Raw genomic sequence first — 16,893 nt, 5'->3', positions numbered from 1 at the left:
GAACTTGGCTGCAGCGCGGAGAGTCACAGCCTGGGGAGAGAGACGCTGGGAAATCCAGGAGCTGCTGGGACTCCTGCCGGAAAACAGAGCAGGAGACAGAACCTTGGAACCTTCAAGCACATCACTCTGGTGGCAGCTACCGCGCGGCCCAGCCCTCTCCGCCCTCAGGTGGGACAGGCAGCCATCTCGCACCCAGCTGGGGCAGCGGCCATCTTGCCATGCCTCTCATGGAAGCGGCCATCTTGCGTACCGTACAGGCGGCGGCAGCCATGGTGGTGAGAGGGACGTGGGCGCAACCATCTTGGGGCCGCCCACTCGGCTGACTCAGGGCGGCGGCCATCTTGGTAAAGGGCCGTTACAGCGCGAGGCGGTGGTCCCCGCTCTTTCCTCCCTTAAGCAAGATGGCGGCGGCGGCGCATGCTCAGAGCGGGGCGGCGCGCGGGGCCCAGGCGGCGGGCCGGCCGGCGCTCATGCCCGCGGGCTGTTGTGGTGGAGGGCTCGGGCGCCGCTGAGGCGGCGGGCGGGGACCGGCAGCAGCCATGGGCGAGACAGAGAAGCTTTATTATGTTTATAGCTGCGACCTGGACATCAACGTGCAGCTGAAGATGTAAGCGAGGGGGGCCGGGGCTTGCGGCGTCCCCCTGCTCCGCTGCGGGCGGCCGGGGCTGTGAGGGAAGCGGCCCGGTCCCTGCCTGCTTGGGGGAGGCTGGGCCGCCCGCCCGCTCACCGGAGCTGCGCGGGGTCCCGAAGCCTGGCTTCCCCGCGGGAGTCCGGTTACGCGGCGGTGCTGCCTCTGTCTCCCCTCACCGACACCAGGAGCTCCTGGATGCCGCCACCTGTTTCCCTCGGGGCTGCCGGGTGGAGGCAGCGCGGCCGCGTCCCTGCCGGCGTCCCCCGCCGCCGAGCGGTGCCGTGGGGAGGGGACGGGCAAGGGGCCGCGGCGGCAGCAGCAGCAGGGCCGGGGTTGTAAGCTTCGCTCTAAACGCGTTACAAGCTTTCGTGGCCTTAAGTCCCGTAGTGCAGGGCGGTGCTTTAAGGCAAAGATTGATTGTCAGTGCAGCGCTAACGTCTCTGATAACCTTTCACCTGCTGGTGTCACAGCTCACTTCTCAGTGTTAGGGGAAGGAGGTAAACTGGCGACGCTTTCCTAACTTGTTTGCATGCTCCTTTGAAAGCAAGTCGCTCTTAGTCGGGTTCTTTGTTGTAGGCAGATCCAGGTGCTGCAACACGTAAGTATGTTCCTAACTGGGTGTATACAAGTGCTCGCGTTGAAGCTGGTGTTATCACGCGCTGATGTATCTGCTGGTTCATCTTTTAATTTTTTTAAGTCTGGGATTTTTCAGCATCACAGCAATGGGATGTTTACATTTGTGTAGGAGGGACGTGGCTGGCTTTAAAATGTAGTCTACCTAATGCTGCTACGTTAAGGTATATTGCACTTTTTTTGAAAACTAACTTGGGGAAGTTTATTTGGGGGTTAACTTCTGAATGGAAGATGACATCAGAAATCAGGTGCATCTGTCCTCTTTGTTAATTCATTCTGCCTAGCAAAAATACAACTAGGATTTTTTTGTGCGTCGCAGTGTATGTCATCCTGGAATGTGCTATGCTAGTTTCTTGCAAGAAACTTGTTCACCTACTCTGAAGTGTTTTTGTGGTACTGATAGATTTTTGTTTGCTGGAAGATTGATCTTGCATGTTTTCCCATTACCACCACAATTCCTTTTTTGTTTTTGCATGTGCATCCACAGTCAGATATTTAATGTGCTTGATTGTTTTCATTGTGGTATAGCTGAGGCCTGAGAAATTCCATCGATTTACTCTAACGCTAGCATTCTGCAAATTGTTGCAGGGATTTAATCAAGTTTGATTTAAACAGTCTGCTTACTTGAGCTTTGATTTGTTGTTGATTTGAGAGATGGCTGGCATCCAAAGCCAGTCATATGTTTCACATTTCATACAGCTTAAAAACAGGGCTTTTCTTATCGTGTTTTTTTTTTTCTTTTTCCAAATAGTATTTGGAGCACATGTAATCTGATGTTTGTTTTGGTTTTTTAATAGTAGCAGCATATGTCATCTCATTGTTGCCTTGCTTAGGGTACCTCATTTGATACTGTCTGAGAATCTACAGGTTGTACTAGAAGAAATTATCTCCATTGAAAAGACAAACAAGTGATTCTTCCCTCCTGGCTCTCCCCTCCCCCATCAGTGTAGCAATAATTTCTGTATTTGTTCATCACTTCACATCCTGAGTTCCTCTCCATTATCTGGATTTCACTACTGGCTAGTAATGGAAAATGAGGATAGCCTCAGTACTGGGTAATCTAAACATAAGCCATGGAAATAGAATTGGATTTTTACTGTGGATAAAATAAATTTTGGTTTGTTTATTTTTTTCTCTCTCCCCCCCCCCCCTTTTTTTTTTCTTTTTTCTCTCCCCACATAGAGGCAGTCTAGAAGGGAAAAGAGAACAGAAGAGTTACAAAGCTCTCTTAGAAGATCCAATGCTGAAGTTCTCAGGACTGTATCAAGAAACTTGCTCTGACTTGTATGTAACTTGTCAAGTGTTTGCAGAAGGGAAGCCTCTTGCTCTTCCAGTTAGAACTTCCTACAAAGCTTTTAGCACTAGATGGAAGTAAGTGACTGCATTTTATTTCATATTCCTCTTAGTTACCAGGGCATCAAGTTGTGTAAATAAATCTATGGTTTTTATTTGCATCAAAAAGATTTGTTTTATATTGTCTTCTTCAAATAACTTATGTTTCTTCAAGTCTCTGTATGGTTATTAAGTGTTGCCCTGACAGCACAAAACCAACCTTTTTGTGTAATGGGTAAGTAATAAAATTGTTACTTGGGTGTTTGGGCATGGCTCGCTACTTAAATAACTTCTGGGGCCTGGACTAGGACACTTCCATACTGTTTACTGGGCAGACTGATCTTTGGTACTTAGGTCATCAGGCTAGACTATTTTTCCTTTAGTCTCTAGCCTTTTAATCATACTCAGGACAAGTATTTGAATGGTTAAAGCCCAGAAGAAAATAGTCCATCTGCCCTTAGAAATTCATATTCTAAGGAGAATCTGGGTTGTATAAACTTTTGCAGAGTAACTTGAATTGTAAAGCTTTATGACTAATAAAAAGTGTTTCTCTGCAGCTGGAATGAATGGCTGAAACTGCCTGTGAAGTATCCAGACTTGCCTCGCAATGCACAGGTGGCTCTGACCATCTGGGATGTATATGGACCTGGTAAAGCAGTTCCTGTGGGAGGAACAACGGTCTCGCTCTTTGGGAAATATGGGTATACTGCTTTTTCTTCTGTGGTACAGATTTGAAGCTCGCTTGTGAATCGTAAGGTAGCAGTGGTTACGAGAGGGTTTTTTTTTAAACTGGGTTAATAGTTCCATATTTGAAAAATCTGATACATAGGTGATTTACTCTATTTCTTACTGAATGTAACTTCATACATGCTACAGTGTTGTGGAGAAAAGTCTTCTCTTGTATAACACCAAAATTTAGGCTTTTTTTTTTTTAGATCTGTAAGCTTGGATTTTAAGGTAGGAAATGCTGAAATCACTTCATATTTATACTTCTGTAATGCATGGATGCCAGTACTGATTACTTAAGATAATTGATTTAATCGGCTTGCAATTAGGCTGTTAATGCAGTGTTATTTGTAAGGATTAAGGTGTAACTCAGTAAATCAGAAACTTTCAAAATTAATAATCTGTGATCCAATAGAGCGTAGGTTTAGTAAATTTGTGGATGATAACACTAAGATGGGAAGGATTACAAGTGTGCTGGAAGGTGACAGTACATCAAAAGGATCTTGACTAAGTGCAAAGGGGACTGAAAAAAAAATAGGATGCAGTGTAAGGAAAAGTATGAGGTGCTGGTACTTTTTGTGATTGATTGTAGTCAAATACAGAATGGGGAGCAGCTGCCCAGGAAAACAGAGGAAAAGATTTGGGCTTTAGAGTGAATCTTAGGTTTTGCATGATTCAGTGTCATGATGCTCTTGTGAAATGTGTGAACGACATTGAATATGCAAACAGTCTACAAGTATGCGCATCAGGGCCAATGTTGTATCCTCCTTCTCCATGCTCATCCACTCGGCTGGGATATGGTCAGTTCTATGTAACTGACTTTAGGCAAGTTGCTGACTACTGGGAGTCTAAGGGTGTCCATATCATTGAACATCTAGCAAATGGGTGTGATGGAGGAGGAGTAAATACTAGTGAGGCTGAAGAAAAGACCGTAGGAACACTTTTCTAGTATGTAGGTAGCGTTGGAAAATGGGGAGAAATAGCCTTTTTTTTGTTTTGTCAGTGGATAAGAAGTAATAAGGCTAAACTGAAGTGCGGGAAAAGTTTAGGTTAGTATTAGGAAAGCTGTTATAGTGACACTTGAACGCAGAAAATGACTAGAGAGGTTGTATCTCTGTCATTGAAGATACTGCTTTGACAAAAAGATTGACATTGTCTTAGGGCAGAAAATTGAACTGGATCAATTGGACTATGCCCCAAAGACTGCTGGTAGTTTTTAAAGCATTAAAGCATACTTCCTGGAAAAAGATACAATTTATAAATGAAACTTACTTTTCTTTCCAGCATGTGGGGCCTGGGGGAAGTAGACGGACAGAAAGCAACAAATAATTTCAAAATTTTGTATTTACATGTAAATGGAAACCCTTGTAGTAGTATTCCACAAAGTGATGTGTAAATTCAAGGTCAGATGGTCCTTCTAGTCAGTATTTCTCATTTTTAATGGTTAACTTCTTAAAGCGTTCCTTCCAGTTGTATTTACCTGAAGTTGTTAGAGTTAAGTGATCACCTCTTATTGGCAAAACTAATGCGCTTGATTTCTTGGGGCATCTTTCATAGGTGGATTGGCACAAATATACAAGGGAAGCAGGGTTTTGCAGAGAAAAAGGGTGGTCAGTTACCCTGCAAAGTTCTGTTCACTGCGTACTTTCAATTACCAATTCAATTTCAAGCATAGATGGAGAAAATGGTGTGTTGAGGGTTGTGGTTTTCTTTTCTTTTTTTTTTTATCTGGCAGCTCAGAAGGCTGCTTTTTATCAGTTGACCTTCAAATGAAACTTAGGTAGTTTTTTAGTTGAATTTTTTTCAGACTGGCAGACCTAAAGTCACTATTATAATTTGCAAGTCAAGAGGAATTCTTTCTGCTTCATTACAAATAATAAAAATATGAAGGTCAAGCTCTGTCCTCAGTCTGCGTTTGTACCACCCCACTGACTTTGGGAATTACCCATTTTTCTTCCGCTTGCCAAATAAGTTGTCTCAGACTTACTCATTTTCTTCTAAACTCCGTGTGCCAATAAAAATGAAGGCCATAGGGGGCACAAGGTGCAAGGCACTTTTGCAGTTCAGTTAAATTATGCGTGGCAGTGCATGTTTGTAGGTTTGGCAAAGGAAGCTACTTCATTTTCTTGCAGCTGCTGCTGTACTTTGATTCCTGACAGCTGTATTATTTTGAATTTACTGAAGCGATTCTGCATTTTTCCCTGCAGTATGTTTCGTCAAGGAATGCATGATTTGAAAGTCTGGCCCAACGTAGAAGCTGACGGCTCGGAGCCCACCAAAACTCCCGGGAGAACCAGCAGCACAGTCTCTGAAGATCAAATGAGCCGCTTGGCAAAGGTAATGGAATAGCAGGTAACCTTTTAAGATGTATGTGAAAAGCTTGTGCTTTAACCAGAGTGAAAGAAGACAGGTTTTAATGAAGACAGGCTTCTCATGTTGTTTTCTCCTGTGAAAGCTATCTTCCTTTGATTGTTTAGATACTTCACAGGATTTATACAAACGAGTAAACTAGATCACACTCATTTGCTTCTGAAGTATTTTTTTAAAAGGGGACATATAAACACCTTTTAATATACGTAGCATTCTGTTGTAACAAATTCACATCCTAATTCTTTGTAAAGAATGAAAATGTGAACATGCCTTGAAGATGCTTGAAGTCAAAATTCCATCAGGTTCAGTAAGAGCAGCTGCTAACAGTAACTTGTGAGGACAGTCCAGTTTCTTTCAGTAGCAATCCTTTAGATTTAAGGCTGTCTGGTGTAATGTGCAGATGTGTATGACATACCTCTACATTAGAAAGAATTTGAATAGAACTGCAAAAATTAAGCAAAGTTTCATTCATTTCAGCTCATGAATATGTTTGTATATTAGTATTTTCTTCTCCCAGCTTGATGGCAGAGTGTATTTTTGCCATCAAAGCTACTTCTGGAATTGATCAGTAGATGTTAGTTCTTGAACTGTTTTACTAGCTGATCTCTCTCATTCTTCAGGTAAGCTTACCCCAAGCTTTCCAAATTGCTCAACCCACTTACTCAGTATACTTTCTTCTTAATCTTGGTCTCCTAGTTTTCATCCTCACCTTTGTGCAACTCCCAGTGAAAGATAGGTTCAGTGCCATAAATATGTCCAATTTCTCATCTAGAGATTTATCACAGCAATAAAGTAACTTTCATTTAGCGTCTCTCTTACTAGTCTAGTTCACCTTGAATTTATAATGGAAACTCATTAAAGCTTTCTGCCGGCGGTGGTGCCTCGTTTATTGATCATAGTAGAATAAGTCCCCTCTAGCCTAAGGAAGCTCTGTAGACAGACACTAAATATCAAGGCTTGTTTGTAGTTCATCAAATGGTTACGTGATGTGGGCAGCAGGTCTCTGAGAAAGGGTTTTAGAGTGTAGGCCTTCCCTTTCATGTTAAGTCTGGTATGCAAACATGACCATACCCTACCAGTGTGTTTTCTCCTCTTCCCTTCACTCCCTTATGCTCCCTAGTTCAAGAAATACAAATAATGTAGAGTATTTCAGTCTTAAAATACCTGGGTCTGTTCTAGCCTATTCTTTTGGCATATGGGAGATGAGGGCTCAAAGTCTCTGAGGAAGAGGAGGGAATTCTCCTTTCACATCCCAATTAGAGAGTTTAATTAATGGCTAATAAAAAGCTAATAACATCACTGCCACTGTTCTTCTCTTCTGAAAGCTGTTTTGGGAGATACTAATTTTTGAAAGATGAAAGTGTTTTCACTGATATTTTGTTTTGTTCATATATAAAAACATTTTACCATTAGATGCTAGCAAAGTGAATAGGGTTTCTGGGTAGTGTGTCTATGAGAGCTTTCATTTGCACAGCTGTTTACACAGCAGATGAGGTCCTTGTGATGTATCATTCCTAAATAGCCATTGTTTGAGTACAATCAGCTTCAGTTTTTCTATGACTTACTCATCAGTTGCCAAATGCCTCCTGATGCTACTGCATGTGAAGGTATATTTAAATATAGGTAAGAGGAGTAGGACTAATTAAATACAAGATGAGTTTGTGTGGACTTTGTTACTCCGGGTTTGTTTTTTTTCTGTGTATTGGACAGACTTATCGTTTAGAAGAGTCATGCTATTGATTGATATCTGATACCAGAGGCCAAATTAGAGTCTTCTAGATAATAAGTAACTTTTGAGAAAAGCTTGCTGAAGGACCTTTTCTCCATCTGAAAGAGAACTCTATTTTCTTGACATGCTTCTGAGTTTGTGTTTGTGTGTGTGTATGTGTGTGGGATTATTATAGGGAATTTGTATAAAATCAGTGACTGGCTGCTGGAGGAGTTGCATCCTTTTACCTTAAATAATTGATACTATGGCAGGTCTCTCATTTCATGTTGGGGTGCCAATGGTTGTGCTCTTACAAAACACGTGAATGTTGCTTGTAAAACTGCTACTGATGAAAAAGCCATGTTGCATCCTGGGGGTCATTGTGAATGCAGATTCTTCCTGTACTAAGGAATATTAATGGGAGGAGTGTGGAATACCTTTAACACGCTCAAATATTAATGACATAAAGATGTTTCTCCCATGAGTGGTGTTTTAATTTATTCTACTTAAACAAAAAGTACTCTTAAGTTCTTTTTGATCCATTCATTGCCCTCACATCTTCTGCTGGCTGAATGAAATTAGATAATAACAACGGTGAGATAGTATCTAAAGGGATGCCTCTTATTTAGCAGCAGATGATGAATGCTTCTTTCCCTGAAGGGAATGCACTAGCTTCCCTCTTACTTTAAGCTTTAAATATTAATCCAAGAGAATGGTTCTTCATGTGTTCATATGCCTACATATCTTCTGGGTCTTGTATGCAGGCCTAACTACTTGCAGTATTACGACTTTTTTCCTCTCTATAAGGGAGGTTTGCAGGTTTAAGAGATTAATAATTTTCCTCTAAAACATACAGAATGACTTTTGTTCACTGCACTAGAGAATAAAGGAAAGAAAACGAACTAAGAATTTGTGACCCAGGTACCTAAATAACTTTTTTTGCCAAGGCTTTGATAAGTGCTATCCTAAATCTGCGTATCAGTGCTGGATGTGAATATGTGATATTCTGAAAATTTTGATGCATTGGTTTAAGATAGTGGAAATAAAAGCCCTACCTTGAGTAAGAAAAAAATACTTTTGTTAGATTAAAAAAAAAATAATAGGGAGTAATTTAGAAATGGCTAAAATGGTGGACATGTAAGGGTAAGGAATTTCTTCACTGCTGAGAACGAGAAGACCTTTTCTGTGAACTAGGTAGGACATTTGTGAATGCATTAAGTGGTGATGTCCAGCCTGCCTGAAACAGCATCTTGGGTTATAACTGGTCTGCATGCTGCTGGTTCTTTACCTTTGGAATATATTAAAGTCACGTATGAAGCAAAGGCCAAGGCTTGTATTATCCTTTTAGTACAGTCCTGGCACACTCTGTCTTTGTAATATTGCTGAGATAGAATTTGATGAACTGGCTGCAGAATATAACATAAGATGGCAAAAAATTATTACTATATTGTGCTTCTGTTTACAGTCCTGCTGATAAGTTGTAAGAACCCAAAGGCTGGGTTTCTGTGCTTTGGTTACATCCAGCATCCTGAAATGTTATTAAGGATTATACTTTGGCCCCCATTCCCTTTCCTTTCGTACTGTTAAGTTTCTGAAGTTTATTGAAGCTAATCTGAAGATTAGCTGTCCCAGAGTTTACTGGAAACAAAACAAATGGAAAAAAGCCCCTAATATATACTGAACGGAGTTAACTAATTATTAGAAGTTGCAGCGGTCTTCCAAAGTTTGCATCAAAATCTTATTACTTCTGTCAAGCTATACTGTGTTCTAGAGCTTAAAGAAAAGTTAGGTCAATCAGCTGCTTTAAGTGAACAATCTTATAGTCGTTACGGGATTATGTTTTTGTGTTTCATGGAACGAGTTCAGAACAAAGGGCATCAGATGCTTATGGCTAACTTACTATTTAGTGCTTCTTGAAATGGCCAGTTCCTAGCAAATCTGGAAATAAGTTTAAAAAAAAAAAAGGGGGGGCAGGATTTTCCTCCCAACTGAATAGCTTTTTAGGTGCTTTTTAAATTGACTGCTTTTGATTAGTCCTTTACTTAGGTAGAGCCAATAACTGTAGTTGAGGATTAATATTCAGTGGAAAATTTTAAACTTCATCTCTAATAGACTTAGTAGGAACCAAGAATCAGAAAAGCTGAATTACATAACATTTGTGAAATGAGCAAGTATTGTCATTCAGAGCTATATGTTATGCTTGCTTTCATAAATAATCTGCCTTAAAATTTAATTCAGATCTTGAGAGGGCGCAGAGGCCATGGTGTGGACTGTAGTGTCCTCTTTCTGACATAAACTATTTCCAAGAAAACTAAATTAATTGGGAGTTTTGTTTCCTGCTTAGAGGTAGGAACCAGTATCCAAAGTGTTGTTAGACCATAACATCAAATTAAACTCTGGGGAGGTGCATAAGAGAAAAAAAAAACAACAAAACCAAAAATAAACCAATGAAGTTGTCTTAAACAGCAAGAAGTCACTTTGTGGAAAGTGAAGAAGCAAGAAGGTCTGTTGTTGTTGGATGTGAAGGGGCAGTTGATTAAGATGTTAAAAGACAAGGATAAATGCTTACCGGCTGATCTTTGACAGATCAGTTCCACTGATACAAGAACACCTTCAGGGAGACTGCAGAACACTGAAATTTCATTTTATTAATGGTTTTAATGGCTGTTTAAGGTCTTTTGGAGACTAGACAATTATTTCCCTGCTGTGTCAGCATTGCTTCTAGGAGATGTAAAAAGCTATTTGATTCTGCATAATTTCTGAAGCTTGGCTTCTTGTGAGTTTGTCACGTATATACTTTCCAGATCTGTCAGGATCTGCACCTGGACATGAAGTTGATGCTCTTTTCAGAGTACATCATGATAGGGTTTATATTTAGCCCAGGTCATCCTTGGTGTACGGTAATACTTGTGCATGTACTGCTAAGGCATCAGTTTACGGGGGATTTGAGCGAGAATAATGAAACAGTACTACTGGTGCAAACCCTTGACCTTTTTTTTTTTCTTCACAGTGAATTTTTTTTTGTATCTTTAGTGGTGAGCTGCTGAAAGTCTAGTGCAGGTATCTGACAAACTGTGCAACCTAGACAACTCCCAGCATATAGCAAGTCTTCTCTTTTTTTTGTAGTAGTCTCATCTCCAGTTCTATATGTGAGAAGTAGGCTGTTGTTGTGTATCCTGTGTTCTCCTACATACAATATGTTCCGGTCACATGCCATCCTAGTATTCTTTGTGTATTGCCTGTCCCCTAGCTGTCAGCTGGACAAGAAATGGCAGTTGGTGTGATTGTATGGCCTGTTCAAATTTAAATGCTCATGGGTGGGCTGGTTGACCACAGAACAAAGCAATGAAGTAGTAGTTGTAACCCTTCCCTTAATAGGAATAATGTTGAGGGTCTCTTCACTAGCCATTTTCTAGACAGATACTGATTTCTTTGAAACATGAAAGAACTTGATGTCTTCTAGTCCCTTTGCATCTCTTCTTGCATACTGCAAGAATTACTAATTTTTTGAGGAACACTTGTGATTTCTCAGTAGCCGAAAAGGTGATTCTTGTTCATATTTGTGTGGTCTTCTGCTGAATTTTTCATAAACTATTGTGTGTCAGTGCATCTGAAACTACAGGTAGTATGGCTCATATCTTTCTTATCTTCTCTTCCACTCTTCTACTGTTAGGTAGTCCTTTAAACAACTCAACTTCCTTGCTATTACTACAGCAATATGTAGATGTAGGAGTAAAACCTGAACTACTTTTCAGATGACTAAAAAGAAAGGGAGAACAAGCTGTCTGCGACTTGCTGTGAGTAAGTCTTTGGCTGACATTTTGTGATGTGTAAGTCCGAACCTAAGAACTTGTTTTGGTAAGGCTAATAAGGGCCAAATTATTCAGTTTGGATATTTTTTGAAATATTTTCTTTTTGTTTGACTTGGTAAGTTTTACTATATGAAACTTAGTAACAAAAAAAAAGAAGTATTTTTGTTACATGACTTTACTTAAAAAATAGGTTCCTGTTTTTAATGTGTTAAAAATTCAATGACAATGTGCTTGGAACGTGGTTTTGTTTTTTGTACAAACATTTTTTCCAGTTCCTTCCCTCCCCCCCCCGATTTTATGGTAGTGTCTGTAAAATTATGACTTTGATATTCTTTTTCTCGCTCCCAGCAATTTAAATATTATCACTGTGTTTTCATGCAGCTTACCAAGTCTCATCGGCAAGGTCATATGGTGAAAGTGGACTGGCTGGACAGACTGACCTTTAGAGAAATAGAAATGATCAATGAGGTAGGCCATCGTACATCAGATTTGTAATGTTTTTTGGGATCTTGCTAATATGGAACGTTTGCTTGCTTAGGAGTCTAACTCAAAGCACTTATCCTATTTTTCTTCAACCACCAGTGTATATGATAAAAGGAAGAATAATTCTTTAAGTTTCCAAAGGTGATTTTACTTTGGCAATAATGAGAATGGACAGCTGTCTTGTCAGTTGTCAGCTTCAAGTGAACTTGATCATGGAAGAGAGAATTTATTAATAATTTGGAATAGCTTGGAACAAATGCTGCTAGATATGACTAATTTAACTCTAGGACTTAGATTGTGATGGGAAGCTTTTTGGACATACAGGCTGTACCTTGGTTTTAGACCTGTTCAGCTTTACTGGTGTTGATTTTGGCTGCTGGGGAAAAACACTTCTAAGATTTGAATGAATATTTAAAAAAAAAAAAATCTGGTAGTTAAATACCTGAATGAGGTGTTAACCCTCATTGGGCAAAATCTCCCCAAAACTGCTAACTGATTATACTCATCTTGCACAACAGAACTCCTTTGTTTTCTGCTTTGCGTGCTGAGATTTCTGTTTTCTTATTGATAATTAGACCTCAGGGAATCAGATTCTTTTTGAACTTAAGAGTTTATAAAAACAAAAATTTATTAATCTTTTTTGAGAACTCAGCCTATGTCCTTTTTTTTCCCTTCCTTTTCTGTAAAAATACAGAAAAGTAAAATTCCTGATTCCTAGAGCTGTGCCTTAAGTGCAGAACCATTTTGCCTATGCTGGAAAGTCAATGCATTATTAATGCATGAAACGAACTTGAGTTACTTGTTGTTAAAGGGGATGCTTATTTTTTTATTAAATATATATTCCCGGTGGTGGTTATGTATAACTTCTTTCTTGTTTCCCATATAGATTTTAAAATTCTAAGCACTTTTTCTAGGTAAAGCATTTAAAAAATGCATACATGGGCATATCTTCCTCTGAAAGTGAATGAGCTGCAAATCTAATCTTGTAGTCCAAGTTTAATTTGTCTCTTTCATGGTTTCATCTGAAACAGTGATTTTTATTTTTTTCCCTGTCTTCTGGTTTTTGACTCTGACACGCATGATTGTGTGTAAAGATTTAAAAAAAACAAAACAAAAAAAAACCCACAAAAATCCCAGCTGTCAGCTGGTTATTCTTTATGACCTTTTTAAAGACCACAGTTGCAAGCCACTGATGAAAACAACGTTATTTTATCTGTTACATGTGGATGTTTATCATAAAGTAGGAATGTAAGGAAGTAAGAATGTCAGGAAGAAGGTGATATGGTCTCAAGTAGTGCTATGAAATGATTAACTGAATAATTGCTACAACAACTGATAATCTAATTAGTTACAGCACAAAGGAAGTAGGGTAATTGCTGTACTGAGAATGCTGAAGATTGATGCGCTTTAATGTATGATATGCATCTGTGGTGGTTCTCTTCTCAGAGGGAAAAACGAAGTTCTAATTTTATGTACCTGATGATTGAATTCCGTTGCGTCAAGTGTGATGATAAAGAGTATGGAATAGTTTACTACGAAAAGGTATGTGCCTTGCAGGCTTTATGGTTGTCTTTAAAAAGCAACATATGCACCTAAAACGGATAGGTTTTTCTGCTGAGGTGAAATATTCTGCTGCAAGATAGTGGCAGACAGCTGTCACTGGCAACTGTTTACGTACATACAAATCAAATAGTATAGATGCAACAAGATTGCAGAAGTCAATCATTCGTGTAATACAGTTCAAGATTACAGAATTTAATAAGTGTGATTAAAAACTTTTTGATTTATGGTTCCTTCAGTCATCCAGCAGTACTTTCAGAGTAGCCGTATGTAAAATTATATCTTATATGAGGAAGAAATGTACCTGTATTGATTGGTAACTTTATAAAAGGTAAGTTATTAAAACTTTGCACAGGAGCTCTGCTGGCGAACATTTTCTCTAAAATGAACAAATACAGAAGTTTAGTCTTTCATGCTGAAAATGCTTTGGCAGTCAATTAAGTAAAAGACTTCTGGATTGGAATGTCTTGCATCTTTTCTTTCTGTTTACAAAACAGATCTCCAAAGCAGTGCCCTCAGTGTTTTTTATGAGTTCAAAGTTAATGGAACAAAGGATTAACAGTGAGCTTAACAGACATCAGTGTGGCTTTGGAAAGCATTGTAGAAAGACCTACTAAAACAGAAAAAGCAGTATATCTATCATCTGGCTTAAAAAAAAAAGTCAGTAATTACCTCTTAATTTTCAACATGTTTAGATTCATAAGAGTTCAGAAAGTTACTGAATAATGCAGCTTTATAAGAAAGAGAAAGAAGGTAGAAAAACAGACTGGAGTCCTATTGAGAACAGAGGCATTAACTTTAAGCAGCGTCTATTCTGAGAATTTGAAAAAAAACCTAATTCAGTACAGAAAATGTTAATACAATGGAAAATAGATTACAAGTATTTCTATGTATGTGACAATATTACCAGTTGATTTGGGCAGCAGAACTCTGATCTAACTAACTAGAAGAAGGTAGTGAAAAATACAGTAATACATTGCAAAAAGCAGGATTCCACAAAATTGGGGGTGGGGGAGTGGTGTGTTGGTTTTTTTTGTTTGTGTTTTTGTTGTTGTTTTGTTGTTGCATGTAGTCAGGGGGTTTTTTTGGTGGTGGTTGGGGTTTTTTTAGGGTTGGGTTTTTTGTTTGTTTGGGTGTTTTTAGGTTTTTTTTTTCCCCCTAGCATTTATTGTAGTGACGTGTTAGTTGCTTAGTTATCACTGTGTCTCTCAGTAAACCATTACAGAAGAACTTAAGGCTTGCTTAAAATCTCTTAAAAACAGCTTGTAGAGTTGAAAAAGATAAAATTTTGGTGAAGATCTGTGACTTAGGCAGGTGTCTAGGTTAAAAACTTGCTTAGCTTCCTTCCTGAGTGTCCAAGCAGCTCTTTAGCATTTCTTTTGGTGGACTGTAGTTGACAATGGGAGCTGTCCCCACTTTTCCAAATGTTTTTGCCTTTAGAATAGCTTGTTTCATAGTGCTTCTACAGACTTCTCCTAGAACCGGCTATCGTAGAGGATCTTACTATTACAAAACTCTTTTGTGTTACAAATCGGAATGAAACCTACAATGTGTCGGATTCCTCCATGAAACAAAATAACTTTATTTACTTCTGTGGAAATCAAGGAAATATTTTTCTGGAGAGCATAATGGAATACAATCAAAATACTGAAACATTCTACTAACCATTAGCTTTTTTACATTAGAACGTGCTGTACTTTTCACACATGCAAACTGATGAGCGTGGCTACCATGCGGCTTTGTGTCCTCTTGGCTCTTTTATTTTTATAGCTGAATGTGACATTCCTAAAAATGATTTTTCTCCCTCACCTCCAGAAACCTACCGTTATAGATGAACTATTCCTGATTTACACACACAACTCTTCTTGTCATCATTATGGTTTTACAGGTGTGCAAAGTGCAGGAAAGAACATTCAGACTTCAAGCACGCATCTTTCTTTCAACAGATGTTTCTGAAGCATATTAAAAGTGCATGGAACAAAACTGTGAATTGGCTGCTCTTGTGGAAATGAAGTAATTGAATGTGTAATAGTACATATTACATAACTAACTATAACTGCTATAACTAACTGCAGTTTGAGGGATTTGTTGTTATGAAGTAGCTTTTCAACAAGTTCTTGACCCTTTTCTGGCAGCGGTAGGAAACAGTACATGAATTAGCGCCTGTCTTCTCAGTTTTGTCATGCTTCCAATTACAGTGTACAGTATACATATCCGGCATCACCAATCCACTATATTGAGTCTAATGAAACTAGGTTCTGTTGTCACCTGCCTGTGACCGATAGTCGAAGTGGAGATTACTTGTCACAGTTTTGTTGATAAATTTGTTTTCAAGTGTTTACGAAGAACTAGCCTGTTAAACAGTGGCTGACAGAATTTGAGATTCTTTGACTCAACATTCAATTACAATGAAGTGAAGTGGCAGTGGCTCTTTCCATGTTCTCTGTTAACTTAATTTTAATACAGCATTCAAGACATGAAGGATAGCAGTCTGCTAGTAATGAGAACATTGCTTCTGATTCTCTGTTTAGGCGAAAATTCAGTGTGACTTTGCAAGTGCAAATAACACCAACTTTTATCATTAATGTGTTTTTTTGCAGGTTTCAAGTGAAACCTTTGTTTGAATAAATAAGTTCATTGCACTGCTGCATCCAGTTTATTTAAAAAAAAAAGTAGTCTGATTATCAGAGCCTTTGTCATGGTTTGAAAGAAAGAATAAGTAATGTCTACAGCATTGGGTGTCCATTTACTTTTCCTTTGGGAGAAGTTGGATCCCATTGGCATTATCTGAAATGATGTTTTGAGTAAAGAATAAGATAAATAGAACCTCCTTATTTATTGATGTTGTGAAACTGATTTTCAGGAAAGTGCAGAAGAACCTTGCTGGTTCAGAAAATTCTGCAAATTTTGTTAACTTTCTTAAATGGGCTCTAATATTTTTATAGAAGTCACACACACTGACCTTAATGTAGTGAAATACCTCTAAAGTTCTGTAACGTAGTAGTTTAAAGCAAGTTAATGCTGTTTAGTATTTATGTTGCTTTTGTTTCCCAGTGGCAAAATATAGCAGGTCATCTCGGTTTCTGGCTGTGCTAGCAAGTAATGCAGCCAAGAGGAGCAGATTTACAGAGTGAAGTTGTTGCTGAAGGACCAGTGTCTGCACTGTGTGCTTATACTTGGGACTAGCTTTAATCAAGTCCCATGGGCAGAATGACTGTTGGCAGTTGGAGGATATTAGGTATTTCTAAAACCTCTATGATACGAACCAAAGCTCGCTACATGGGGATGATCAGGAGAGACACTTCAAAAGCATGCACCTGACCAAAGTCGAATGCTAATTTAGCGTTGACCCTCAGGCATTGGTATGGTTTAGTAAGTTTGTATGGTCAGGGTCACAGTGATCCATGTGATGCTCTCCAAATACGAGAGAGAATTAGAGCCGCGTGTTAATCTAATTGGAAGGCAAAGTTAAACAACTGATGTCCTTCACGGGCAAACTAATGGCATTGTGCCTTCTTGAGGATTTCACAAAATAGTTTGTTATGCACATGTTAACTCCTGACACAGTAACTTGTCCCACGAATGCTTTGGCAAAACTTGATTTCATAGCAAGTTTTGGTTGAAGCTTAAGGCTTTGT

General features: G+C 39.1%; 1 protein-coding gene across 2 annotated transcripts in view; it reads left to right on the top strand.

The window, feature by feature from the left end:
• The first annotated feature begins 461 nt into the window (after nt 1-461).
• The window catches only part of LOC143172703 (phosphatidylinositol 3-kinase catalytic subunit type 3), an 83,095-nt gene continuing 66,663 nt past the window's right edge, over nt 462-16,893 (top strand). For both annotated transcript variants that reach the window (XM_076362387.1, XM_076362386.1), the window contains exons 1-6: nt 462-607; nt 2,447-2,635; nt 3,154-3,297; nt 5,530-5,659; nt 11,594-11,680; nt 13,142-13,237. In XM_076362387.1, coding sequence (XP_076218502.1) covers nt 540-607; nt 2,447-2,635; nt 3,154-3,297; nt 5,530-5,659; nt 11,594-11,680; nt 13,142-13,237 — 714 coding nt within the window. In that variant the 5' untranslated portion in view covers nt 462-539. The remainder of the gene's footprint in view (nt 608-2,446; nt 2,636-3,153; nt 3,298-5,529; nt 5,660-11,593; nt 11,681-13,141; nt 13,238-16,893) is intronic.

Source organism: Aptenodytes patagonicus, chromosome Z, assembly GCF_965638725.1.
Source record: "Aptenodytes patagonicus chromosome Z, bAptPat1.pri.cur, whole genome shotgun sequence".
NCBI lineage: Eukaryota > Metazoa > Chordata > Aves > Sphenisciformes > Spheniscidae > Aptenodytes > Aptenodytes patagonicus.
This window is presented reverse-complemented; position numbering and strand designations above follow the sequence as displayed.